The sequence below is a fragment of the Anabas testudineus genome, chromosome 16 (assembly GCF_900324465.2).
Source record: "Anabas testudineus chromosome 16, fAnaTes1.2, whole genome shotgun sequence".
NCBI classification, from domain to species: domain Eukaryota; kingdom Metazoa; phylum Chordata; class Actinopteri; order Anabantiformes; family Anabantidae; genus Anabas; species Anabas testudineus.
In genome coordinates this window covers 21,917,132-21,944,963 of record NC_046625.1, presented here as the reverse complement: position 1 = coordinate 21,944,963, position 27,832 = coordinate 21,917,132, and the positions used below count along the sequence as shown (strand labels likewise).

Genomic DNA, 27,832 nt, shown 5'->3' with positions numbered 1-27,832 from the left:
ACAATTCTTACACATTTCCTATTTAAAGTACAAAAGTAAAGGTGCACCACCAAGAAATGAGATAATAACACTTACAGTAAGTAAAGAACCTCAAAATTGTACTAACATACAGTATTTGAGTAAATGTATTTAGTTATTTATCACCTCGATGAATGGCAGCCTAAGTCTGAAGGTAACATGCTGCAATCATTCAGAGATCTCTCTTCTGATTGTGTGAATAGCTTTAGTTTAGTTTGACCTGTAAGTGTGATGGCTGTTTACTGGCAAGACATTTACAAATGGGTCCATCACAAGTAGCATAGGCCCAAGTCAGCCCCTCAGTACCAGTAAAATCAACACTAAATGGATCAGTGCAAGGCAATTGCCCCTTTGTTTCTATTCTATCCCCACTTCTGTTATTTGGCAGCCAGATTATGTTTGCAGGACAATATTAGTACATTTCTTTTACTTGAAGTACTCCATGCCTCTGATTTAAAAAAGTAGATGTGGTTTTCATGTAAACACAAAAAGTTCCATTACACCTAGGTAGCACTGAAAATTTAAGTAAACCCTGTAATAGTACCTGTAATATTTGACCTGTAATGGATGCATACTTTTTCAGGTCCTCCTTTTGACTTTTTAGAGAATAGTGGTGAGGAAGGACAAACACAGTGTCTCCTACATTTGAAATGCTCATTATCATCCTCTGCCACCCAATCCACTGTAGCTCAAATAGAACAAATTCAAGACAGCTTCATAAATATCACGCTTAAAGTGATTTTTAATCAGACTCATATTTTATGAACATCGGCTCAAACGTGTGTGAAACATCTGACTGAACTCAAGTGTGTAAAGTTGTTCATATACAGTCGGTGTAAAACAGGTTCATTCATCATTTACATATTGTCGAAAACATAAAATAGCAGGAGTTCATGCAAATCTTGCCAAACACCTAATCAACTGTCAGGCAGATGCAGTCACAATATAGATTTTGTGCTTGCTGCTGAGTAGAAAAACAGAGCTTGTGTGTGGCGTTACACTGCCACCTCCTGATAAGACTCAGCTTTTCTGTTCATTAGAATTCCCTGCAGTGATGCAGCATGTCAGCGCAGCAGATAAAAGCGTTAAACAATGACAGCAACTCCTCGTTCTAGCCAGCCTGTGGCAGGGAATACAGCAAACTAGAGGCACAGAGAATAATTATAATCTGAATGGAGCAACTCACATTTTCTGCTGCACAGCTTGTTCTCTGTGATTAAAAGTCAAATAAGTGCAGCTTCTTCAGTCATCAGCTTGGATCATTTTTAAATACTGTTTTGTTTTGTTTTGTTTTTTTGTTTTTATACATATATATATCTCAGTAAATACTGTATTTCACAGTGAAAGTGACTGTGAGACTTAGTGTAATTTGTTCAGATTAATTTAGGTTATATATGGATCTAGATATATTATAATGCTAATAATTGTATTTAATTACAGGTAATCTTGTCATTTTGAAGAAGATTTCAACATTTCATTTAAAAAGTAAAATGCACAAATCCAAAACGAGGATCAAGGAAACAGTTCGAGGGAAAAACAAACACGTTGGTCTACATCCAAATTAATAACAGATCAAGCTGAGCGGGCGGGCATATGTGAGTTTGGTTGGCGGTATAAACTCCGCCCGCCCGGGCAGTCTGAAATTACGAAACGCGCGAACCCTGGATATCTAGGAAGTGACAGTAAAGGATCAAGGCAAAACAGAAACAGTCGCCGAGCACAAGAAAAGGCAGCGTGGACTGTCGTCGAGCCTGTAGTTGGGTTTTTGTAGACACAGTTAAGCTAAGCAGCAGTTGTTCTGGGGTTTTAATAATGTCTTCTTTTACAACTAAGAGTCAGAAAGTGACCGCTTCGGCGTTTCTTGCTGCTGCCGTACTGTGTGTTAGCATGGTTAGCCCGGGGGAGTGCCAAACAACTCCGTCACCAGTAACTCGTAAGTTGTTTTTCACTTCAAAAAGCAGTAGGCTTCGGCCATTTAACCATTTCTACAGGTAACAAAGGTAATATTTTTGCTTATATGCGTTTTGTCTGGCAGAGAAGACGGTACTTCAGTGGTTAAGGAGGTCACAACATTTAGCTAGGGACGCATTGTTTTTAAATGCTGGACGTGACTCCAGCTGCTGCTGTTCCAGGTTGTTGTTATTTCCTGGAGGTTAACGTCATGTGTCTGTTTTTCTTTCAGCCTGCTCTGCCTACAAAAACTGTGATACTTGTGTACCACACGCCAAGGTAAAGTTACCGAATCCACACCTTTGCCCGAAACGTCCAAAGTCTGGTCATAAACTGTCATGTTGTATTCTTTTATTAGTCTTATCTGCAAATGTAGGCCTTATTTGATCTTCAGCAAAGCACCAACCTTAAATGTTTCTAGTAGCGAGTATGTAAGTGGATGAGATATATTGCAGGCACAATCCTGATGACTAAACCTATTTATCAGTGCTGTTACTGCCACTAAAATAATAACATTGCTTTCAATAGGGCATCAGCTAAAGATCATTTTCATCATTGATGCAACAGCCATTTGTTTATTTGGTCAACTGAATACCTGTTCGATCCAAGAAAATAGTTTGAAATGCCCTCTACAGGTTTTTAAAGTCAAAGCAGAAATATTCAAATAAAAGAAAGCTATTTGACAGACTGAGATGTTTGGTAGTCTTGCTTTAAAATGACCTGAACGTTTAATTAGACCAGGAGTATGTTCATACAAAACAAAGGCATACAGAGGGTTTATGTTTGTGTTTTGTCTGCACAGTGTCTGTGGTGCTTTACCACCAACAACTGCACAGAATACCCAGTGTCCTGGTTGCTGCCTCCAAACTCAGTGTGCATGTTGTCCCAGGCCCGATGGGGAGTGTGCTGGTGTAAGTTGATAATGGTTATTATGTTGTGAAATATGGTAAATAAGCCTACTTATTTTTCTTCCTTTTGTCACTTTTCAAGACTGCAGTCATTTTACCTCCATCCCAAGTTTTTGTAAATGGGTGTGTGTTGTTAGAAAGGTACTGCAGCACACTGTTGGACACCATTGTCAGCTGGTACCTTGCTTCAGTCGCCACTGTTTTGAGGAAATGCAATCAGCGTTTGTGTGATGAAGTCTGGTATGGTTCAGTAAACTGAAGACGTAATACTCTATTGCTGGTTCAGCAAAGATCATACACAAATTCAGTGCATAAAATATGTAAAACACACTCAGCCATAAGAGGACTAAACTATAAAAAACAAAAAACAAGTAAAAGAAAAGTAACCGTGTTGTCACATGCCTGTACACTGCCCATGTGGACATCCTAAAATGCTGCACCTTTGTTAAATACAGGTAAATTTAAATTATATAGGAGCCAAATAGCTGCAGGTTAAGTGCAACGGTTAGAGATTCTTTTACATAAATACTGGAGTGTTTTAGCCGGCGGCAGCTATTTAAACATGCCACGTTTTTGATAGAAGCCGAAACTTTCTGTTCCTCTGTTCATGTCACTTTAGTATCACAAAGAAAAGCTGTCATTCTCACTGCTTCCTCTCTTATGTGGTTAAATAGCCATGCCAAAATACAGTTCAGCAGCTTTATAGATCTGTGCACATGAAAACATTCTGAGTAAGTGTAGAAAATTAAATCGCTGATGGTCAGGGACACTTCCACTAGTTTCTGAGTAACCAGTCAGATGGAAAGTTAGTCGACTAGGGAAAATTTGTGAAGGTGAATTTTTGAAGTGAGGTCATTTATTTTCCAGGAATTAATACTGCAGTAACAAACATGAACAAAAAAAAAACATGAACCACGTGTTAGGGGGTGATGACTTTAAATATGAAAGTAAAGTTGTTTTTTTAACAAAGTCCCAACTATACTGCAATCCAAAAAAAGATATACCCTTATATTTTGTTGGACCACCTTTAGCTTTTCCTACAGCTCACATTTACCCTGACCTAGTTTCGATAAGCTTCTGCGATATCACAACATTTATTCTATTGCATTAATTTTTCCTGATCCTGCAATGATGATAAGAGAGGTGGACGCTGCACAAAGTCTTCTCCAGCACATCCCAAAGATTCTCAATGGGGTTAAGTTCTGGACTCTGTGGTGGCCAATCCCTGTATGAAAATGATGTCATGCTTCTTGGACAAGGGGTTTTCCTAAGGCTACACAGCTCTTTAGTTCCCTACACATTGTGCATGTGGAAATGCTCTTACTTTAACTATTAAACATAGTCGGAGTTCGGTCATTTTATTACGTTTTAATTTTACCAAAAGTTTAAGTGATCGCTAATCAAAATCATTCAGGATGTTTTTCAACCCACATTTCTTCCTCGGAAAATGATGGTGCCCCACTATTCTTCCAGTTTTTAATAATGCATTGGACAGTTCTTAACCCAGTTTTAGTAGTTTCATCTCCTTAGATGATTTCTTTGCTTGATGCCAATAATTTGAGCCTTCTGAATCAGATTAACATCATCTCCACGACCACAAGATATGTCTTCCGACAAGTTTTTTAAAGAAATGAGAAGCTACCCACTGCATCAGTTAGGGTTAAAACTTGTTGCTAGCTGAAACATAATCCTCAATGCAGTAATTATTCAGTGGGAGGCTCTTACCTATGTGCTGAGTTAAATCCAGGTGGTGACTTTTATTTTGGATGGGCAGTGTATTTAGTCCATTTAGTCACAGCGCTGTTTTCTTTCTTTGGTAGAGAAATGCAGACCTGGCTGAGCATTTGGCTGATCAGAGAAGAAAGTAATCCTGATAGACTAAATTTAGCTGTTCAGTGTTAATTTAATTGCAAAATTCATTCTTGTGGCTTAAACAAACCTGGCATCAGGAGGAGAGAAATTTCTCCCACAGCACAGCCAGTGATAGAGACGGATAAAATTAAAAAAATTGATTTAGCGCTTCTATCTGCACAGAGGAACTTGTATCATGCTAAAGTCACTGCTGGCATCAGCATCAAAAAGCATTTGTTTTGGACCAATCAATGAAATTTCTCAGTTTCAACTTTTGATATGTGCGTAGGTTTGAGATGATTTACAGATCATTGAGTTTTTAATTTACACATCGTGCCAACCATTTTGGCAACATGGTTGTAGTAGATCACCAGATCCTCCTTCTCCTTCTTTTAAACATAAGACCAGGATTCTGCAGTGTTGAGGAGCCAAGGAAGAAATAACCTGTTTCTACTAGGATGAGGAGGTCTGACCACACCTGAAAAACAACTAGATCATTTTGTCGTGCACTTTTGCTTCAAATGAGTAATTACTTAGTAATCATACCTTGTGGTAGATTATGCAATTCCATACATCTTTAGGTGTTTTTTTTTGTAATGTTGCAGGCTCACTTTAATTTCAGGCTCATATTTTTAAAAAGGCTATTAAACTAAAATAAGACACAGTGGCAACTGTACATTGACAGTTTGACCTTAAGTCCTTAAGTTTGACCTTAAATAATTAAGTGTTCCTTATGAAGGAAAAGAAAATGTGCTTTTCTTATTTTAAATAGCTCAACTGTTACAACTGTGACCAGGTTACTGTACAGATACATTATTTTACTGGTGCTATTGCTTTTGATAGAGTCTCCATCTGATTGTTTTCACTGGATATGGAAGGTGTAGTGTGTATTTACATCAGAACATGCAGTGTTGTGGACAAGTCAGCAGATGGCATCATTCCCAAGCAAGATAAACATTAATGTCATGCGAAGCAGAGTGGGACTCAAGTTTCAGTTTCCATTTAGTCTATGACCTCAGAATAAGCCCTGCTGTTGCAAAGAATTTGAAAGTTACTTGCCTTCTTGTGTTATTCAGTGAACTTTGAAGCCCTCATCATCGCTCTGGCTGTGCTGGGTGGAATCATCCTCATTAGCATCACCGTATGCTGCTGCTGCTGCTGCTGTTGCAAGAAACGTCGGTCAGGGTAAGGTTAAATGACAAACTGACTGTGTTTCAGTGCAGATGTTACATATATTTCTGAGTAAAGATTTAGAAAGACTAACTGAAGAATAGGATCTGCAGGTCAAACAATTGATTTCAGTTAGCAGAGAAAATGCTCGTTTATGCTACCTTCTGTTCTGTAAAGATGGGTGGACTTTATATATATATATATATATATATATATATATATATATATATATATATATATATATATATATATATATATATTTATTTATTTATTTATTTATTTATTTATTTTATTTTATTTTTTTTTTTTGTCTGGTTGATCTGTTGATTTTTTTTGCTGGCGGCATGTCATGTGTTTATATATATTTAAATTCTAATTTAAAATCTCCATTTTAAATTAGAATTCTCCAAAGAAGTGCTACACAAAGAAGTAGCACTTTTTTGTGAGCCTGTTGTAACCTGAACAATCAAAGCAGCTCCAAGCTTGTAAAAACCTAAAGGAAAAATACATTAATAATAATGTTTGAACTGCCATGCAAATGAATCCAAGTTCCACCTCTACGATATCACTGCTCTGCTCCAAGAAAAGGAGCTCATACCTGTTCTGTGGTTCCATCTGTTCAGTGCAGTGAATCACCTGTGCATCCAAACTACTTTCTATTCACTGTTGTTCTTAAACCCTTTATTTTGAAGAACAAATGTGTCTGTCTGTGTCTGTGTGTGGTACATTCATTCATTGTGCTGGAGTGATTTGAAAATGTCATGTCAGTCAATCAACTGCATACTGGCCTGTCACATAGTCACCATCCTGTGGGTGTAGGAGTCTCCTTCATGTTTATCTCTCTCTCTCTCTCTCTCACTCTCACTCTCACTCTCTCTCACACTCTCACACTCTCACTCTCTCTCACACTCATGATCATGTCTTTATCTTTCTTTTTGATATTTTTTCTTTTCCCTATAGGAAATTATATTTTCTCACCTCCTGATTGGTCAGCTTCCATTTTATTAGGTCCTTTCATTATTAAAGGAGGCGCACCTTGTTTCTGCAGCATAACTTTAACTTTAAAATATAAATCATGCTCGTCACCAGTGACCAAGTTTTGCTTTTAAAAAGAAAATCTCTGGAATCCAGATGAGTATGCTTGTTGTTCTCACTTTTACTTTATTGCTTCCTTATGTCTTCAGGCCTGACAGAGATGAGGAGAGATTTTCCAGGAGGAGAGAGGAGATCAAACAACGCGCTGAAGACCGGTAAGAACTTTTCTTCAGGCTTTATCCAGGCTGGATCTGTCAGTGCCAACTACAAACTGTATACAGCAATATGTTTCTCAGTATGGAATTACTCTAATTTAATCACTCCAACCAGGCAAAAGTATTCACTTTGTAAAGCAAAAGGTTCTGTATGTAATTAAGGTAATTTATTTTGGCCAACCAAGATTTGTGCACTGATGGCATGATGCAATCATTGTAATAATACTGTATGATAACACTGACTAGAGATGACATGGTATAAACATTTATTATCACAGTTATTATGATGGTTATATCACATATTTTGTTTGTATTATCACAATATTGTTAGGATGGCAAAAATACTGACACATAATTCTAGTTTGTGGTGACTATTATTAGAGTAGTAGTAGTAGTTGCTGCAGTACAAGTACTAGAAGTAGTTGTATTCTCTCACTATACAGCCTTAGAAAGACACTGACTCTGATTTGAGTGAGCATACATAAGAACTAACCCGGTACATCAAAAGTATCTAAAGTTAACTATCTGGTATTGGAGTTGCAGACTCTGTTCACCAACTTACATCAGAACGTAAGTTGCTGAACAGAGTCTGCAGCCATCAAATATATACAGGAGGGAGAATGAGTCCAGGAGATTGTTGCTAACTTTAATTAAAGCTGGATTGCATATTACCCTGCAGATGGGAAGTAATCAACAGTTTTAATAATAATTACAATCTGAAAACAGTAAAACTGGAATTGTCCCATGGTTTACTGTGATTTCAGTAACTGTCATCCCTCAACACTATTAACTTGCCCGTCAGAGAACGCATTCTTGCTACATTCTCGAATACAGACTGGTGAACTCAGAAAGGACAGGTCATAAAAAAATTGTAGTGGATGAAGAAATAAATATTAAAACAGCAGCTAGAACAGCCTCTGGTAGTTAAACTTATGTGTGTCAATATCAAGAACGATAACCAGTGTAAAACTGAAGAGTTTTGAAACATCTTGTGGAAAAAAATGAGAGCAAGATCAACTTGTACCAGAAAAATGTGAGGAGAAGAGGAAGGAGCTGAGGTGAGAAGTGAGATGTCCTGGAATGAAGTCAGTCACCTGCTGAAGGAAAAACAAGCTGGAGGTGAAGATAGCTGCAGTAAAGAGCTGCCAGAGCAGGGAAGAAACCCTCCTGCTCCTGCTAATGTCTGGGACTATTAAAACTGATTATTCTAACTTATACATTACGGTCCAGGTTTGTATAAGCCACTAAAACTGGGGATGTGTGTTTTAAAAATAGCTGTAGTTCCTAAACAGTTCAATCAGTATTTTCAAATAGACCATTAAATTAAGTGACTGTCTACACTTAAAGTAGTTCTGAAGTGTTTCTTTTCAGATCAATTATGATGGTGTACATAGCCAAAATGATAAACTGTGTCGCTGCCCACGTTTATATGGACCTGAATGTATGTACATTTGTTGGTCATATTCAGGTTTGTCGTGATTAATTCCAATGAAAGTGGATGCCGACAATAACTAAAACCTGCAAATCGCACTAATACCCAGCTATCATCAAATCGGGTTGAATGACTTGACTTGAACATTCAGTTCTGTTCTCACAACATGTTGGGTGGTTTTGCTTGCCAAGACATCTTAGCAGGACCTACATGGTTTTTCCTACAACGGAATAATTCATAGTGCCCTAAAAGGGCCCATTGTGTGTTTAGGATTCAAGCAAGTGATGTGTGTGTGTGTGTGTGTGTGTGTGTGTGTGTAGCCCAAGAATCTGTGTCCCAGAGGAGGATCTCAGTGTTCATCCACTCCTATCCCAAAACACCAGTTGGATTGTGAAGACTGTGCAGCTGCTCGTTGGTTATGTGGTCACAAACAGAGTGGGCTTCAGTAGGTGGAGTACCATCCACTGTCAGGCAAACTGTGTGATCATCCCTGAATCATACAGTAGTGCGTGTTGTAGCAGTCAGTAGACCTGAAAACCTTCCCCTTTGTGCTCTCTATAAATGTTTCAGCCTCGTCTTTCAATTTACTGCTTGTACTCCCAGTGCATCCATCCTCAGAGGATGGCCGGATGATGTGTTGCTAAGCGGGGCAGTCGAGCAGAAACATAGTCAGTAACTGGTTTATCATCATCACTTGAAGAGCTGGGAACATCAGAGCCCTGGTTTTCTTAGTGTGTGTGTGTTGTCTGTGTGTGTGTGTGTGTGTCTGTGTGTGTGTGTGTGTGTGTGTTTGAGCAGTTTGAAAAGTCCAGCCTCTGTGAGCTTTTTCTCTCACATGCCCACAGAATCTAGTCAGGGTTTCCTGTGGAGAGCGTGATCAAATCTCAGAAGTCGGAGTTAGTGCAGTGACCTACATAGATACAGTTCATGTTGCGTACAGGACTTTCAGAATAGATTGGACCCATCATGGGAGAGACTAGTGCTTGAAGACGCTGCAGCCTGGCGACTGCAGAGCCAGATCACAGTAGTGTGTCTCGGCTGGATAGCATTCTGCGAGAACATCTTGTATCAGGGATTGACTTGTTCACTGTTTTAATGCTCTAGCTGCTTCTAATCTGTGATCGCCATTCCAAAAAAAGAAAACCGAATTAGGTGTGTTTTCTATTTGATGTTTGTGTTAAAAGTAGGAAAGTCTTGTAAAATGCAAATAGAGCTAACATGAAATGACACTGTGAACTGAACAAAACATGAACTGTTTTGTTTCTTGAAAGCTCAGTTTAGTCTTAAACTCTAAGAGTTTTAAGACACGAACGACGGAAAGCTTTCATTTGATATTAGAAGTAAACATAAGTAAAGCTTTTTTAAACTTGTTTTTTCTTTTTCCACTTGTTGAATACAGCCATGCTTACACGGAGCGAGCGTGAACACAGACAAGTCAATTAGTCTCACGCAAGCCGAGTGCCAGGGTCAGGAGCACAGATGGCAGGCAGAGCTCAGACTGGTCACACATCACTACCTAGAAATAAGACACTGGCTAATTTACACCAGCTCTCTTTGTCCAGAGCATAGAGCTTCCTCCCAAGTGTTTGTTAAATGCTCTGTTTTTGTTGCACTGCCAGCTAACGTTCAAGGAGAAAAACATATAAATGTCTCCTTTGTCTTTGTTTGGTTTTATTTTGCTAAGTCATTATTTCAGGTTCTTCATCCTCCATATAGTAACGTGCTTCATAATGATGTTTTCTACAAATGATAAATAAATCAATGGGCTTTGTGAAACAGTGTATCAGTATCATATTGATCGTGCGAAATGAGGCTATGGATTAAATGGGAATTTTCTTTGTTGTACTCAACAGAACAACCTAAACAACAGGTGGAAAAGCAAAAATATTTCTCTGACTTTACTCTGAACCTCCTTCTGTTTGTGTTTTCATTGCAGGAAGGTGGAGAGAAAGGCACGGCACGATGAGATCCGCAGGAAGTATGGTACGTATAAACCACAGTCTACATTGTATCACTGTATGTATCCTGTTGAGCCTCTTTAATAATACCCTGACAGGCTGACCCTTCACTCCCTGTGCGATCTATGAACCTGCTGCACTTGAGTCGATCAGCAAGTCTAACACAGTGCTAGATGTAAACAACCGTGTGTGTGTGTGTGTGTGTGTGTGTCACACATGTTGAATTAGCCTCAGATTTTCCGGGACATTGTCATTGACTTTCATTTCCATACCCTGTGCCAGCAATGCATTATTCAACAGAATATGCCCGGTCCCAGAGCGAGGCAATTCAGGTCACGTATAGGTTACACCAACTCCTGTCTGTTTAAATCAATTTAAGCATAATTTATCATACGCTGGTGTTGAATGGAAGTTCCCTCTTTAGCATGAGCAGCTTTTTACAGGTCCCAGAAACTGCAGATAAAGGTTTGTCTCTGACCGCTTTTCCTTTATGACCTGTATCAAACACTCCTTTATGCAAAAGTAATATGCTGCAAACTCGGCTATTTGGCCAAAACAAGGTTAAAAACTGTTTAGTCACACTGTTGAAGCTCATATTTTTGAAGGATCATCATCAATTTTTGCTACATGGACTTTTATTTATTTTGCTACACAGTGCTGAGCTGTAGATCAGTTGTGTTTCACTTTAACGCTCAGAGCACAGTCACTGTAGTTAGACATGTAAAACGCAGGCTAATAGACTTCAGGCTGCACATATGGGTGAGTAAAAGTAACACGCCCTGTGTAGACAGCTGGGAGTGTGTATTCTGACAAATGCACATAAGACAGAAGAAATGCAGCATATTAACTGGGCTTTCATATACACGCTAAAAGAAAAGTTGATATGAACTGGATTGTAACGAAATTTCAATAAGCAATGTAATGTTTGAATTATGTTGCAAGCTCTTCATTTCGTGAACCTTCATGTTGTAAGATTCAGCACAGCTGTACACAGTGAAGCAGACTGAACTAATTACCAAGTTAGCAAAAGTAGCAGTGGTTAACCCAGTCATCTGTGATGTCATCTGCATCACATGCAAACTCAAGTAGCTGAAATGCAACGCACAGCTGAAACACTGTTCATAAGTCATGTTCTCTTTACTTGAAGCACTGGCTCTCAGTCAAGGATCAGTGAAGGTGGCCAAAGAGTCCTCTGGGGCTAGGGGACAGGAGGTCTCTGCAAAATGAGAAATAGTTTCTTGTCACTGCGAGTTAAAATTATCCCAGGAAAGGAATATGAATTTGAGACAGGACATTCTTATTCCCAGCACAGTGTGTCAGCCTGTAGAGGTTAGACAGTAACAATGAGCTGGATGCTGCAGATTCAAAGCATCTCTATACTTGATGGAGAAATCCAGCAGTATCAGTTTAACAGTTTGGAGTGAGATGAGACGAACAGCTGTCCATTAAAGAGGGATCTCACCAATTTCACACATTTCCTTGACACACAGTGTCCATGTTGAACTGTTTTCAGTTGTCCACACAAAAAGTGCCACAGTTAGTTAGTTAGTTAGTTGTGGAACTTATGCTGAGGTATGATAACTAGATAACAGAAACAAATCAAATGTAAATCTCCTCACCTTCCTCTCGGGATGAAAGGGAGATTTGTTAAATGCAACAATGCTAACGTTTCCATTCTGTCAACTCTGCCTGTTGAGCTTGTCAGTGGACGTTTGCTTTTTATGGCCGATGTAATAGCTCAGAAATCCTCAGCTTCCCTCAGCTGTGTCCATCAGCCCATGCAGCTGCTCTTCTGTCAGCAGTGTTCTGCTTTGTCTGGGTTCCAGTTAACACTTGAATCATGGTGAACCTCTACTGACCGACTGTAAAAACACAAATAATCCAAGGTGACAGTGAGTATACACATTTCTAACTCGATGTGTCCAGCTAGGTTTCTTAGAATTGGTTGTTTACATACTGAACCACAAAGACAAACACTCCATCAATGAATTACAGTTAGTTATGTTTCACAGTTCAGTGAAGCAAACAAAGGAGCACACAATCATGACTGATCAGTGTTGGAGCAACGTTAATAATGAATATCTCTCTCCGTTCAGCAGCTTGTTCTCCATACAAGGATGGAAAACATAAACTATTCAATTACTGAATTTATTTTAAATGTATATGTTTAGATCATTTTACCAGAGTTGTCATCAGACATGATCCCTTAGCCTGTGGTCAGATGTCATTAATGCAAAGCGTGAACATCTATGGACATTTTGTTTTTTCTGTAAGACGCGTGTGTTTTCACGTTTTTACCACCAGCCACTTTCCTGTCGACGCCTGAGTTCTCTTGAAATTGGAGCTAGAACCTGTGCAGCCTCGAACCCAGAACAGTGGTGTGCAGATCAAATCATTGTGGCACCTCATGTATAGTGAACAGAGAAGCTGTTATATTGTTAGTGGTGTTTATAAGCTAATCAAAATGTAATGTGAAACAGTCACATATCATTACACATAAATAATTAGCAACTTGAATTGAAATCACGTGGATCACTGATTGGGAGATGGTTGACTGTGGCGTGATGACACTCAACACTATGGTGATGATTTACAGTTTATTCCTGTTTTCATCTCTTGACGATGTGACGTCATTTGGAAACTAGTTCAAAACGTGAAGCGGGCAGATGTAGTTGTGTAGGAGTACACCTACAAGACACATTTCACCTTGGTAACAGTGTGAAGAAAACGCTGTGGAAGATGGATTTTCCAGGAGTCATTATCATGTACTCCACATCCATCGAAGATTCGGAGCTCCATGGAAAATGTAATCAGGAGAACAGCTTTCCTGACTCGCCGTGAGTGTCTGTGTTTTCATTTCTCCACTTTCTCTTCCTCCCTCTTGTCTCTGTGCAGGTCTGATGGGTGACTCGGACCACCCATACAGTAAGTTTGAGAACGAGTAAAGCAGCTGTGCTGGAGGAGTTCCACAGTCGGCGTGATAAGCTGGTCCTTCGCTTGGAGTCCACAACATCAACAGCGAGACAAACGCCGCAGATTGCCGTCCTCCAGAACGACTCAATTTAGACCTAGTTTCTCTCTTTTTCAAATAACAAACATGATTGAAATTTATTTTGCCTTGTGATTCTTGTTGGGAACAGAACGCGGTGTTCTGTGTTGGACGTGTGGAAGCTTTGTTTTTAAACCTACAGCTGCGTGAAGTTCTTCTGTGTTCAGAACTTTCCTTACTTTAGTTATCTCTTCTTAGATATTGTAGTTTCATATCAGTCTTTGCACTTTGTACATATACTGTTGAGTTAAAAAATAAAACACAATAACTGTAGCAGAGATGTGTCCAGACACATAAATAAATAAAATAAATCTGCTCTTTTAACAGTGAGGTTTTGTTCCTTTCCACCTGAAAACAGGTCGACTGTCTGAGGAGAAATACGTTTTTATGTTTTATGTCGAACTCTGGTTCTACAGCTGTTCTCTCTTCATTTGGTTTTAAACTCTGCTGCACATCTAGTTTTTTCTTTTGGTGTAAAAAAAAAATGTGGAGTCATTAAATAATCATTGATACACTGGACGGAAACATATGGAGGAATGTGCAGCTGTGAGTGACTTAATATGAGATATATATATTTATATATACATATTAGAATACTAAAATTAGGAAATATAGCAAATATCTACATATTATTAAAAACATAATGGCGTAAACAACTTCTGTAGGTGACAAGGTGACAAATACTGAGTGTGACCTGTGTAGAAGAATGTGCAGAAGTCAAGGACAAAAACAGACCTGTCAAAATCTTATGAGACGTGTTTCTAGTTTTAATGTCATCACTGAGAAATAAATATATCACAGCATTGCTAAAAAACTAATTTAATGCTGGATTGTCACAGTATATTGTTGGGGTGTAGGTCTCCCAAGTGCTGCAAACACTCCGAGACCCATGAAGGTGAGCAGGCTGTCTTCTTCCACTGCGCCATGATGCAGTTCAGATGATCACATGGGGATCAACATGGGCTCTCAGGAAGCTGCAGTGCACTGTGTGTTCTGACAGCTGCTGACGCTTCTGTGGGATCGGACCAGACAGGCTCCTTACCTTCGCTCATCACTAGCTTCAAAAACGAACTGTTCGCTTGCTGCTTATCGTATACCAGCACTGTGAGGACACAATCAGTGTTCATCTTTCCACTTGTCAGTGGAGAGATGAACCAAATTATTGGGGTTTTTAATACAATTTTTGTTTGCTATAAAGTAACAGGTATAGTTACATCTGGAAGTCCAGTGTCCACGACTCAACTTTGAGGAACAAGGAGCACGCTGTGTCAAAAGTCCTGTCGACCCCAGTCACACATCGAGAGCATGTGTATTTCACCAGGTTTTACAGCTTTGCTCTGTGATGAACTTCTGAATCATGCAACATGATAGATAAATACTGTTAATAATGTCTTTATTACAGAGGAGGTCCTTAAAAGCAGCATGGTTAAAAGAAAACATGCCTGATGTATTCAGCCTTAGTCTGATCAGTGATTCTTCCTTTAGGGGGTAGTTATTGTACCGGAGGAGCTTCCTTTGCTGTACCTGTACCTGACAGGAAGTCTTCAAAGAGCAGTTAGCCCACTGCCATCTGGTGCCACAGCCATGCTCAGATCCTCCAACCTGCACAGCAACCGCAGCATAAAACACTAAGTTTCTCCTGGATTGTAGAGGTGTGTGATGATGCAGGCATTATTAACAAACCCAGACGAATGAAGCCCTGCGTTTGCCTTAATTATCAAGTCAGAGTAATTAGGCATCAGCTGTATGAAAACACTTCAGGAGCACCAGACATGTTGTGGTACAATGTATACATTGCTGCACCATTGTTCTTTTGATGCCCGTGAACAATCACTGATGCGGCTGCTGTGGTGACTGCAGCACGACTCTACCAAATCAAGCTGGATGTGTGTGTGTGTGTGTGTGTGTGTGTGTCAGCCCGCACATGAAGACACATGACAGGAGCAGAATAGAGCTCATGAGCTCGCTGCTGCAGGATTTAGATTATTGATGCAGGGTTTGGATAACTCTGATCGCTCTAATCCCACCGCTCCTTTTTTAATCCCATCTAGAAAATACTATAAATTAGGACCAGGGTGACTGTGTCTGAATGGGCTGCTGCAGATTTTATATTAGGTTTTTGCAAAGAAAAGTGGGTTTAAAAGACAAAAGGTTGCTTTTAAGAGAGTAAACGTCTCTGTACTCGTGATGGGAAATCCTGCTCATGTGTCATAATTATGTGATAATGATGTTCTTGAATTATTTGCATTATTATTGTGATGCAAGTTTTTCACCAAACTCCACAGAGAGTTTTGGTTTTGTTGCTCAACATTTTACTGTATCTCCATTTTCCAAGCAGCAGTTGGGAGATGAACCGCTGCCACCGGCGTCTGATTGATTCACTTTCTTTATTCTCAGGTGAGATCAGGAATAACTGGGGTGAAAAGCTCGAGCTGCGCACACAATGACCGGGTCTCACAGAGGGCAGCAGCAGCAGCAGCAGCAGCAGCTCTGACAATAATCCATGAAAATATTCCTCCTCCTGCAACATTTTTACAGGGCGGCGCTGGCGCGCTGACGGACAGCCTCTGCAGCCAGTAGAAACGCGGTGATCCCCGGGGAGTCCTCCAATCCCCGCAATCCGGGGCGGGGTGCTGGGGTCGAAACCAGAGAGAGATTCCCAAAAAATGACATCTAGATTGCGGTGGAGCAGGGAGGGAGGATAGAAAGAAAGAAGTCAGGGCTCGATCTGTGTGTTTCTTTTTTTAAAGCACCAGAACCAGAAAGCAAAGACGCACCGCGGAGGCGCAGCTGGTTACGCACACTGTCCACTTTGGATGCCTGCAGCCTCAGCGCGGACTTTTATTGTCTCTTTGGAGAAATGGAGCTGCATTCTTGAGAATATCTCAACAAGGCATCGGCTCTGACTAGTTGATGAGAGAAGTGAGAGTGGCCGAGGCTCCGTTTCCTGTGTTTGCCAGCGCGCCGCAGCTTGCGCTGAAGAAGCCCCCGCAGGGCTGACCGAGCACCGGTCCTCCTTCCCCCGCTTCAAACCGCGAACGCAGCCCGCTGCGAAGAAAGAGGAGAAGAGAAGAGAAGAGAAGAGAAAGAGAAAGAGAAAAAAACAAACATGTGCGACCTGATGCCAGCGTCCCAGCCCGCGGAGAAAATGGGCAAAATGAAAAAGTTGAGGAGAACTTTGTCCGAGAGTTTCAGGAGCATCGGTGAGCACTTTCCATTCTCTAACCCCCCCTTTTTTTTTTTCCAGACACCTCTTCTCCTTCTCTGTGTGGGTTTGAGTGTGAGTTGAGAAATGTCTGAAGCTGCAGCAGCTGCAGCTGCAGCGCAGACTGCTGCTGCAGCTGCTGCAGCTGCTGCTTCCTCCTGAGGTGATGTCTGGTCACAGTTTGGGGCTCACTAACCACGGAAAACACGCATCCACACGGTGCGTCCGTTCTAAATGAGTTCTGCTTATCACACAACATACAGAGTGATGCTGTACATTGGTGATGTGAGCCAGTTTACATCGCTGTGTGTGTGTCTTCCATCAATGTAAACTCAACAGTTACTCTGGTTCATGGTGAAACTGGTTATTATTATAATATCAGGAGGTGTTACTATATATCTTAAGGGTTTCTCCAAATTGTCAAGGTAGGACAGCTGATTGAACCTGAGACAATAAGAGGGAGCCTGAAATTAACAATTTATTTCATTGTTGATCTGTCAGAAATTGTTTATTTGTCAAAAATTTGTAAGTGAAATAATACATTGTTAATTGTTAATGTCTCATATTATCAAATCTCATCTTGTAAAATCCCAGAGGCGTCTTCAAAGAGCTGGTTTTGTCTGACCAGAGGTTCAAAAATCCAACGCTACTCAGTCATGCAGTATATATGTGTGTATATATATGTATATATATTATTTCACTATATGCATTGAAACACTGAATTTGATTGTCATCATTTGTTAGTGTGCTAATGTATGTGAACACCTCCAGTATGTGATTGTTGGCCAGCCAAATAGTGGAAAATGGCAAAAGGGCCGTTAACCCCCTAAACATAGAAAGACAATAAAAACAAACAACACAAAGTGCTAATTGAACTAAAGTTTGGCGTTTGACGTATCCTTCCAACTGTGCAGCCTGTAGTTTAATTAGCTGAATCATCACTGTGCTCATCATCTCACACTATATTTACCTCTTCTAATGAAAGCTGTGCTACTGAAGCAAACTCACACTCACTGGTTGTCAAGGTGCACCCATCACATCTCATTTACTCTTTCTCTGTCACTCGCTCTCCTTCACTCTTTTACTCTCTCACACACGACACACACGACACACACACACACACACACTGGGCAGAGATCTTCACAGGGTTCACTGGCCTTTGAAGCAGTGTGTGTAGAGACTGAATAGCTGGATGCAGCCTATAAGAGAAAGATGAGAGATGAACAGGAGCGAGTTCGGGTCGATGCTGCAGGAGCACAAAGATTGGCATTGAGTTTTCTGCTGTGCTGATGCTCGTCTCCTATTGGCGATCTTTCCTCCCATCTAAATCAACACATCTGAGCATCGATCGGGCTCTTGCTCTGCCCAACGGATGCTTTAACAAAGCACGTTCAAGACCCAGCTTTATTGTCTGTGTCCTCATAACAGTGTCGATCCAACCGGTCCCAGTGGCCAGAGCTGCCTCACATGTCAAATTAAGGTCTGTGCAACATAATGCACTGTGGATATTTTCATAGCTTAATAGCTTCCAACGTGTTTAATGGACTGATGCAGGGTTTGTCAGCCATTACTGAGCTTTGAGCTCAGGTTTGGAACTCGTGATTATATGGGAAGCCCCAGATGGATTATATGGAACTGATGGAACCTTCAAGTCTTCTTCGGTACGTTTTTAATAAATGTATATCACATATTAACCAAATCCCCTGTGGCCTCAAGGGTAAAGGACATGTGTGCCCCCGACACACAGATTTAATAACTGTGCACTTTGACTTTGATTGGATGGTCCATATAAAGTAGGGATTGGAGAAATTGACTTAAAAGTACATCACAATATTTCATCACGAGGATTTTTGTGATAACAATATAAATAGTATTTTGGCGATTGGGACTAAACAGCTGTGCAACCTTAAGAAAACCACTTGTCAGTGAGGCTAATCAGAAAAAAAGGCTTCAATTTGCTAGGCAGCATCAAGATTAGACTCTGGAGCAATGGAAGAAGGTCATGTGGTCTGATGAGTCCAGATTTACCCTGTTCCAGAGTGATGGGCACATCAGAGTAAGAAGAGAGGAAGTGATGCACCCATCCTGTCTAGTGCCTACCGTACAAGCCTGTGGGTGATCTGGGGTTGCTGCAGTTGGTCAGGTCTAGGTTCAGCAACGTTATGTGTCCAAAGAATGAGGTCAGCTGACTACAGGAATAAACTGAATTATTCCATCAATGATTTTTTTTTCATATCCATATTCCAAGATCACAAAACATGGCTCAAATTATGAAAGACTGGTTTAGGGAACATGACGCATCATTTTCACATATGGATTAGCCACCAGAGAGTCCAGACCTTAATCCCATTGAGAATCTTTGGGATGTTCTGGAGAAGACTTCCCCAGCAGTTCGATTTTCTCATCATCAATACAAGATCTTGGAGAAAAATGAATGGAACTCTGGACGTGTACAAATGTGGTGACAGAAGCTGATCGGAACAATGCCGTGGTGAATGTGTGCCGTAGGGAAAGCTAAAGGTGGTTCAGCAAAACATTAGAGTGTGTGTTTTGTGTAAATTGTTGTTATTCCTATAGGATAAACTCTGATTATGGGGAGGAATTACACCGGCATATCATGGATGATACAATATGGAGCAGCCTTAATCTCCATCTGCAAGTGTTTCCCCATAAGTGTTTCTTGCTTTGCTGTACTTTAGACCTTAAGGTCTTTGATCCCTGGACCTGGAGGATAAATCTGGAAAGTCAAGTGAGTTAACATGGGGCTCGCCTTCCTCATTACTGCTGTTGAGGTGCCCTTGAGCACAGCAGTTAACCCCCAGGTGCTTCTTAGGAGCTGCTTCAAGGCGTAAAGTGTGATTAAAGAGTACATTCACGCAAATCTGTCGGAATAAGACGGCAGCTGTTTGCCTTCTTTTTTGTTTATTCTGTCCACACAAAGCAGATCTGTTCAGCAGCTGTTTCGCAGCTTTAATACAGATAGAACGGCTACTTCCTGCCTCAAGCCATGATCAAACGTTCAACTCCAGCCCTACACTGACTCTACAGCAGTTGCCTGTTGCAACACTTATGTTTGTGATGCAGTCAATAATAATGATTATGTGTGGATGACAGTAGGGCAGCCAGCAGAGCACAGCTGTTTATCTGGTCAATTATAGGATCTCTCTGTCTCGGCCTTTTGTCTCACTTCTGACCAATTTGTTGTCATGCAAGGTTTTGGCTTTTTCAACTTGCTAACCTTCTAAGACCTGGTCAGCCACACTAAGAGATGGACAACCACTCACATTCACACCTATGGGCAATTTAGAGACACGCAGGCACAGTCAGAACACGCAAACCCAGGTGAGAGTGCTAACCACTGCATCACTGTGCTGCACAAATTTGGGTTTTTGCTAAATCAAATAGGACGATTAGAGTTTAAAAAAAAAAAGAATACACAGTTTTGTTGTTTTCACGTGCACAAGCCTTCGTTCTTTTGAATTCGTGTGGGCACATGTGATTTTAAATCAAGGCATTCCTGGAGAAGAGCTTCTGTGCTTTGTGAAACTTCCCCGGATAAATAAAAGATAAATACATCTGATGTTGTGTCGGCTATAAATACACCTTGTCAAGACAGAGGTTCTTCTGTTTTACACATTAAACACTGGGTGAAGGTGTCTGTGGTGGATTCATCCTTCAGTATACTGATGTGAAATTAGCAATGAGAGTTTCACACACCTCCACAGAAGTGCATAAAGGAAAGCGATGGCTTCCCAATATTTGCCTCATAAGTTTGATCAAAAGGCAAAATCCTCCAAGTGAGAGATGCAGTTAAAAAGCTGTAGGAGCAGTAAAGGTGGGGTGATGGCTTTTAAGGCAGGATCACTTTTTGCTTCTGTTGTTTTCTTGCAGCAAATTTGGACAAAACAATCTTTATTTCCCTCTATGTTCGATTTTATGTTTCCCTCTCATCATCTCCTCCAGAAAGCAATTCTGTTGTTTTTTTTTTTATGTCCTCACAAATGTAGTATAAAGTTTACTTGCAGTGAACAAGTACTCTCTGACAGCATCTCATCAGCATCACAAGTTGGAGTAGTTGGACAGGAAGAACAGCCAGTAAAAAATGTGCATGTAAAGATCCTCTGCAGCAGAAAGAAGGAATGTGTTTGATGTGTTTCCTAAAAGTTCCCAAAGTATCTTTTTCTATTACATCCAAATACTTACAAGCAAGCTTAAATAAAATATACAGTCTAATGCACCCCAATCCCTCCAGTTACCTGCAGTCTAATCCATTGTATTGAGTGTAGATTTGCAGCTGTGATGGTGCTGTCAGGAGTTTCAGGCTGCAGCCTTTGGGGAGCGTGTGTATACTGACCGTCCGAGGACAAGGAAGCAGCAGTTTGACGGCTCACTGGCTGCGCTGACAATGCTTCCAAACATTCGCTCTGACATAAATAAAGTCATTTTACGAGCAAGCAGCCCCCAGAGCATTCGGTCTTCCAGCCATCTGCACTGCCTTCCTCATTAGACAACGTAGTCAACATTAGGAGTCAATAACTGAGAAATCGTCATTTAGCTATTAATAATGTCCTCGGCAAGCATCTGGTGCTATGTGTCTGCAGCTTTGATAGCACCAAAGCACAACAGGCTGCTGAGGAGGATGCAGTGTTGTTTGTTGTTGTCCTGAAAGTGTGGATTTGGATGTAAGAAAGAAAGAAATAAAATCCTTACTTACGTCTATCGTGGGACATTTTTCTTTTGCAATTCAGATTTTTACATTCTGTTCTTTCTAAACAGTCCCTGGACTGTTTGATCCATATTGAACCATTGTGTGTGAAGTACCTATGCCAGCTTCTGCAGGTTATGCCCATGCTATTTCCTGTCCCCTCCTTCAACCACACAAACATCATAACACTAACTGCAGCGTCCCTTCTTCTCTGTTGCTTGTGGGGTTTTTTTTTCCCCCAGATGAACGGTCGTGGTTTGCATTCAAAAGCAGTGCACGCTTCAACCAATATAAAGAAAGTAAGACAAGGGAAATGCAATCCACCACTGCTATGCTCACAGCCGGCCTCTTTCCAGTTGGGTTCCCTTAATCAGTTGCAGAAGAAGAAGTGACCACTTTGTTAGGTACACCTGTACAGTCTAATACAACCCAATACAGCAGCTGCGCCATGAATTCCCTGAATGATTCTAAGGTTATAATTAGCAAAACATTGGAAACACCTCCAGTATGATCTCCCACTAGAACCTCCAATAATACATATATCATAGAATAATCACCTTTCTGTCAATGTCAGTTTCAACGACTATGTGAACTCCCTAGCAGAGCTGCTGTATCAGATCACATTAGATTGTACAGGTGTACCTAATAAAGTGACCAGTGAGTGTAAACCGTAATTTACTGTAGCTGTCTGCTGAAATGAGCCACATATAAGAAACCAAGACAGTCTGTCACATCATGTCGCAAAAACACGTCTACCTTCAACATATGGAGCTCCGGGTGTTACTTTAGGCAGACTCATTAAAAAGTAGATGGCACACAAACATGCACCAGAGGAAACGCTGCAGTGAAAACAAGCAAACAGTCTTACAAAGTGTTTTTTTCTTATGATAAGCAGAAACAAAAAGAAAATCTTCTAGAAGAACAATAAACATTTGCTTTATAAGATTCTTGAGATGAGATGTGATTTGTTTTAACAGATCTTGACAATAGCTGGGAAAAACTAATTGTAAGCTACACTTGACTGTATGTTAACAGTATTGGCAGTGCTGTGTTTCACAGTGAGACAGCAAAGCTCAACAATGTAGCAGCTGTTTACATGTCAACACCGTCATTTACAATACGTTAGACTGATTTGAAGTTGTACAATAATGAGTACGTTTAGGATCATCCTGCACTTCAAATACAAAATGTCAAGAACGTTTGTTGAAAGTATTCAATATACTCATCTCTCATTTGATACTACTTGATTACTCAAATCAAGTATATTTCTCAAAACAAGATAATCCCTCTTTTACCAATAGCGCCTTTCATCTAAGCAAGAGTCTTTGACTCCTCATATGTAAGATAAGAGTTGACCTGCTCTGAGGGGACAATCTGATTTTACACTGTAATAACAATAATAATGATTGAATCTTTATTGAGCCTCTTTTTTAAGTTTACTCTTCTCTTGAATACGACGTGTACGTTACAATCTTCCCGTCTCCGTTACTGCTGCTCTCCGGCCTCCTCTAATGAAACTCTCCGAGAGAAGTGAGTTGTCACCCGAACTAGCGAGCTCCTCTTCGGCTCAAATCAAACCGACTCCCACGACGCTTTAATGAGCACAGAATAAATTCCTGACAAATGCCGGCGCGGTTAGAAGGTTGTGTGCATGCTTCGTCATTACCATTTGACATTTTTGGTTTGCTCATTCTTCAAAAGATGTCAGTGTCTGATTGTCTTCTTTCTTCTCTCTGCAGCATTCAAGAAAGAGGACAGCAGCTTTGATGAGGTAGGTGGAAAATAAGTGCATTTTTTGGGAGCTTGTGACATCTGTGGCCCAGTTTCAGCACTCTAGCACCACACTTATACTTAGTTTTTATAGTTTTTGTTTATTTACTAAAATTCATTTAGGTCCTATTGGCCAGATGTTGTCCGAACAGTCTGTAGTGCAGCTGGGTTTTTTAGTTTTTCTGTATGATGCCCTAGCTGAGCGCACATGGTGTGTAATACATTATATATCATTCCCCTCTCATCTCAGAGACGTCCCTCAGGCTCAGTCACCATTACCGGGCTTCTCTGGTCTGCCAAATGAGAGATCACCAAACATACTGACCGGGCTCTCTCTGCACACTTATTTCACAGCCATTTTGAAACAGTCTGCCCACTGTCAAAGAGTGAAACACTGCTGAACATCTTGGTTCTCTTGTTGTCTTGTCGTCACTGTTGCTTTCACACAGTCATGTTCTGATTGTTCTGAGCAGCTGTTTGATAGATTACTAGTACTATTTCTTTTTTTTGTACTAGGGGATTTCGTGTCTTGCACAGGCATCCAGCATTGTAATTGATTTAAGTAAAACACTGTATGGTCTTCATGCTGCGGTGGCACAGGAAGTTTAACTGTTCCGCAGGGGAGTTTTTCAAAGCACAGTGCAGAGTTCAACTGCGCTTTTAACTTTTATTAAAAAATTTAATCAAAGCATCAGAAATTTTACCCTGGTTTACTGTGAAACTGGTAACAATACATCCTTATCCACTGTGTTCATTAAAACCTCCCTACCTGTGTCTGTTTTTCTGTGGAGCAGATGTTATTGACTGAAAAGCAGCTGTCCGTTACTAAAAAACTAAACTAAGTATGCTTTTATACTCATAAGATGCTAAAATGCTCCTAGAGTTTGTTGATAATTCCCTCTTACCTCGTTCTCATTATGTACCATCAATAAAAACAAGTATTAGATCTAATCATAAATGTGATTCTTCACAAATGATACCCAGTATACCACCCAAACCTAGTTCTTTTTTTGTTATTCAGTCAGCAGTCTTGAATTCACCGTGTAGATAATCTGTATTGACCTGGGAATCATGGAACAGCCTTTTCTTGCAGACCTGAGTAACATTGATTTCTCAAACATTTGCTCACAGTTTGCTGTTGCTGGTGGCTGCTTGATGAGGCCGTCAGCGGGTTTAAGGATACTGACGTGTTACATTTGTATTGACAAGGGAATCCTGCTTGGTTGCACTTTTGAGTTAAAGCAGCGTGTGTTTGTGTGTGTGTGTGTGTGTGTGTGTGTGTGTGTGTGTGTGTGTGTGTGTGTGTGGGTGTGTGTGTGTGTGTGTGTGTGCAGAAGGCCATCTGGGTCTTTGTTTCAAATGAAATACTGTACATGGTCTTTTGGAATATTTCTAGTGTTCTGTCTGCAGAGGCATTAACTAATGAATAAATGATAAGATGCATGTGGCAGAGGTGCAGCTGCTGTGGGTGGTTAGTAGATTTTTTTAATGTTCTATACTATAGATGTTGGTTTTTTCATGTTTTTCAGATGTTATTTACGTATTTAAAAGTTTTTTCTTTGTTCCATTCGTGGTCTTCGGATAATATATCATTTACGTTATTGATTGATTGGTTGCTGACTTTCTCCATGCATTGCTCTGACTTTTAAATGAAAGAAATTACATGTATCGTAAAAAGTTTTTCAATTTCCTTGTTGTTTGTGTGTCAGTCCAAACATAAAGTTTTACAGACTCCATGAGATAAGGAGAGCAGCAAATACTCCGATTGGAGAAGAACAATCAAAGTAAATTTCTATCTATCTATTTATCTATAGCAGTTCATTTTGGTAACATTTTCTTTATTTTGTGTTTATTTTATGAAAAACAAACCAATAAGTGGATATGTTAACTGGAACACCACCATGAGGCTGGAGTGGGAGGCTGTCATTTCCTGAGTGGTGAAGAAAACACTTCCCTAGCTGTAGGATTTACTGTGCCTGTGCTTGTATCTGAGTGAAATAGTAACAGTAATAACAGTAATGAAACGCACTCAAGGCTTGTAGGATTCTCTGCTTGGATCTCTAAGAAACCTGATTTTGTGTGTCCCACATTTACTGTGACTGGAAGAGAGCGTGTTCTCTCAGACTGCAGCCTCAGCTGTAGTGTGGTGTTGTGGTGGACAAGGGGCAACGAGGAATGCTGCACTGTAAGATTTTCCCACTGAGTACAGGAGTCTTTATTTTTGCTGGCACGGGGACATGGGAGCTCTGATATCATCTACGCCATATATCATATATTTGGCAACACTGGCTATTTGTCAAGTTTCCAGTGCTTATTTGTATAGGGACATATAGTCCACGTCCTTGTTCAGGATGGGACTTTTGTGGTGAAACTATGTGAAGCAGACCATTTGTAGAAGTCAGTGTCATGGGAATTAGCTTGGGCCATTTGCTATAAATGGGCTGTTCTGCAAAGAAAGAATGCAAAGAATCTGAGCTGGTAAAAGACTCCTTCCTGTCCTGCAGAATAAAACCGAGCGGCAGTGACGCCTACAGTATGCGAACATATTGGAGTGTAGTTAAATCAGTAAAATGATGGTGTATCTATCTGTCTGAGACAGGCAAACAGAACAGAGAGAGTTCTTGCCACTGGTGTCTGTGTGTTTGTATGAATACAGAAATCAACTGGGAGTGTCAGACTATCACAGTTACTTATTGATTCTTTTATATTAGGACATAAAAAAAAGTGCTAGTGGCTAATTTGGCCTGTTGCTCCACCAACTACTGCAAAGTGCACATAACGACAATTTGTTCTGTCATCAAGGAATTAACTTTAGTTACAGCTCAACTCATCTGCTGTTTGACATTTTAATCAGCAAACAGGTAACCAACAGGTACAGCAGAGTGCAGAGTGGTTGTTAATATAGTTGGCCGGCCTGCTTAGGTATATTCTATGTGTGGGAAATGCTGAGCAAACAATACCAAAGACAAGTGCAGTGGAAAAAGATTCATAAGAGAGCAGAGGTAGTGAACCAGAACGTGCATATGTGGACTGGACAGCTCGACAAAGAGCCGAAGCTCCATGAAGCTGATGGGAGCTGCAGGTTCAGGTGATCCTTGTCAAGAAAATGTGAACTGAAGACATTTTTCGCTTTTCGAAGATCTATTGAAGCAGAAAGTGCTTTCTGTGGACTGTGGAAGGTGAATCTCTGCTCCCACGTGAGTTCCTACAAATGGATGAAGGGTTCGACGGGAGCGCTCGCTCTTCTCTCTCCCTCCGTCTGACTCTGTCTGTAATGGAAACAGATACTCAAACCTGACCGGCTCAGTCTGAAGCTTTGGTGAAAGTGCTGCTCTCATCAGAACGCTCCCGTGAAAGGCTTTGATTATTGTCTCCGCTTAATTTGCTTTGTCTGTGTTTTGTGATGTTATTGTTGAAACAATTCGTTTTCAGTGCATTACCTATAACAGTCAATGTAACCAAATTGTCGCGTTTTGTTCGTTGATAGAAGTCCTGACTGTTATTTGAGCCACAGCTTTCTCATTAGCCATCTTTGTTCTCTTTCTCTTGTGCTCTGCTTTTCGTCGCTCCCCATTTTGTCTTTGTCACACGCAAACTTCATTATCTATTCTCAGTCCAATTAGAGCTGAATAATTTCACGTGTTTGGTGTCAGAATCAAAAATTGATGCAACAAATGTGGGCCTTAATTACTGGAAGCCCTTTGAGAATCCATTAAAAGAAAAAGTGCTGTCATTAATTTGAAGAAGCGTAAATCACGGTGAATTCTATGGGATTCTTTTATGTTTTATATCGGTGCTTTCCATGTCATGGTTCACGTTTGCCTCATCTTTTTTTGTCCTGGTATGAGGCTGGAATCATAATGTACCATCTGCATTCACGTGGACCCAATTGAATTCAACCTTGATCATTTTTAGGTGTTACTACCTTGAATCAGAATTTTAGTGCATCATGAAGCAGCATCCAATGAAACCTACAGTGTAAAAACTTACTGGAACTGCTTCTTCAATTGGGCACTATTACAGTAGGACAACTACAACCACAAAACCACAACATTTCATTGTAAATGGTCTTACTTACCATTTCACTAAGTACCTGAATTTCCCTGACCACAGACACAGATCACTGAGCTGGCCGTTTCGGTCCAGCTCTCGCCTCTCATCTGATCTTCAGAACTAATCTGAAGAAGGTCTAGACTAGTAAAATGTCTGACATTATTTTTGATGTGCTCTCCCGGGTGAGACTGCCTCATGCGGTGAATGACAACTTTGATCAAGTTTAGGAAATCTCTCTCTCTCAGGTCATTAAGCTATAATGAATTTAGAAATGGAACATCTGCTCTGTCTGTTTTCATAAGCTGTACTGTCTGTTTTCCAGTGAGGGACATTTCCTTTTGCTTTGCGACAGTATTCTTTCTCTCTGGACAAGGTCAGAAACATGACTTATGATTTATATGATTATTGACTGAAAGATTCCCAAGTACGAATTAGCATGCATAGAGGTTAAACAGCAAGAGGGGGGTCTGGTTGAAGTTCAATTACCACTGCTTCGTTTGACAGCTTTGAAAA

General features: G+C 40.4%; 2 protein-coding genes across 2 annotated transcripts in view; both read left to right on the top strand.

The window, feature by feature from the left end:
• Window positions 1–1,685: 1,685 nt before the first annotated feature.
• LOC113170271 (pituitary tumor-transforming gene 1 protein-interacting protein) lies at window positions 1,686–13,910 on the top strand. The gene is made up of 7 exons (XM_026372297.1): window positions 1,686–1,951; window positions 2,201–2,247; window positions 2,771–2,879; window positions 5,804–5,912; window positions 7,082–7,147; window positions 10,516–10,562; window positions 13,433–13,910. The coding sequence occupies exons 1-7, from the start codon at window positions 1,831–1,833 to the stop codon at window positions 13,480–13,482; spliced, it is 549 nt and encodes a 182-aa protein (XP_026228082.1). The 5' UTR covers window positions 1,686–1,830; the 3' UTR covers window positions 13,483–13,910.
• A 2,371-nt stretch (window positions 13,911–16,281) lies between these two features.
• Window positions 16,282–27,832, top strand: part of cdk14 (cyclin-dependent kinase 14) — a 136,251-nt gene continuing 124,700 nt past the window's right edge. Inside the window, exons 1-2 of the mRNA XM_026373098.1 lie at window positions 16,282–16,789; window positions 23,236–23,267. Coding sequence (XP_026228883.1) covers window positions 16,696–16,789; window positions 23,236–23,267 — 126 coding nt within the window. The 5' untranslated portion in view covers window positions 16,282–16,695. The remainder of the gene's footprint in view (window positions 16,790–23,235; window positions 23,268–27,832) is intronic.